The following is a 1138-nucleotide window of genomic DNA, read 5'->3' as shown; positions in this document are numbered from 1 at the left end:
CACACGAAGCACCTCCAGCAATTACCCCAGGAGGACATACAACAGCTACAACAAGACTCCATCGTCTTCCCCGTCATCTTCTTCACCGGCTTCGTCAAGCTCAGCTCCGAAAACCACCTCCTCGACATCCTCAACTCCAGCTTCATCTTCATCTTCAGACACCGCCTCACCACCAGCATTTACGACAACGCCGACCTCCCACCCAATACAAAACATCACCAAGACAGGCCTTGCAGATGCCCCTCCAGATCTCGTGCTGGAGCCCGCAAACGTGCCCAATGGCCATGTCGACTGGACTCGCTCATACCACGGACTAAGCGCCGAGCCGTTCTCAAAGGAAGCTGCTGCGATCCTGCTTGCGCCCGTCGATCCAGACGATGTCGAGATCAAGCCTGATGGGATAGTATACTTGCCTGAAATCAAGTACAGGCGTATACTCAACAAGGCGTTTGGGCCAGGCGGGTGGGGTCTTGTACCGCGCAGTGAGAGCATAGTTACAGGCAAGACAGTAACAAGAGAATACGCTCTTGTCGCCCATGGACGGTAGGTCTGACATCCTTCCACTATAATTTACTGGTGATACTGACATCTGCAGGCTTGTATCTGTATCCCGCGGCGAGCAGGACTACTTCAGTCCAGACGGCATACCTACTGCCACGGAAGGGTGCAAGTCCAACGCGATGATGAGATGCTGCAAGGACCTGGGTGTTGCGAGCGAGCTGTGGGATCCTCGCTGGATCCGCAAGTTCAAGGCGAACTATGCAAAGGACGTGTTTGTCGAGCACATGGTGAGCAAGAAGAAGTCGAAGATCTGGATACGCAAGGACGACGAGGTCATGTACCCCTGGAAGAAGACATAAGCGTCTGCTTCCGTAGTGTAGTGTATTATAGTTGTAGCATGTATGCGTGTATAATAGGATAGACAAAACTCATCTACAGATCGCTGGTATTTTTGTGTGTAGATGGCAATGTGCTTGCTCAAGCTGTGAGCAGTATGTACAGCCGTGGATATATGTAAAGGTATATGTACAGTGGTTCATCCATGTATCCAGCCAGCTAAGATCCCAGATAGATGCAGAAATATAGCCGTAGAGGAGATAGACATAAGCATAGACCCGTCCATGTAAGAATCCGGGTA

General features: G+C 51.1%; 1 protein-coding gene across 1 annotated transcript; it reads left to right on the top strand.

Annotated features, from left to right (window-relative positions):
• Positions 1-227: 227 nt before the first annotated feature.
• On the top strand, positions 228-860 carry TERG_08637 (uncharacterized protein; the record flags this gene model as incomplete). Its single annotated transcript, XM_003230803.2, has 2 exons — positions 228-543; positions 596-860. Coding segments are annotated over 2 exons (581 nt in total), but the record flags the coding sequence as incomplete, so codon positions are not given.
• Between the last annotated feature and the right edge of the window lie 278 nt (positions 861-1138).

Source organism: Trichophyton rubrum (genome assembly GCF_000151425.1).
Source record: "Trichophyton rubrum CBS 118892 genomic scaffold supercont2.35, whole genome shotgun sequence".
Lineage (NCBI taxonomy): Eukaryota > Fungi > Ascomycota > Eurotiomycetes > Onygenales > Arthrodermataceae > Trichophyton > Trichophyton rubrum.
This window is presented reverse-complemented; position numbering and strand designations above follow the sequence as displayed.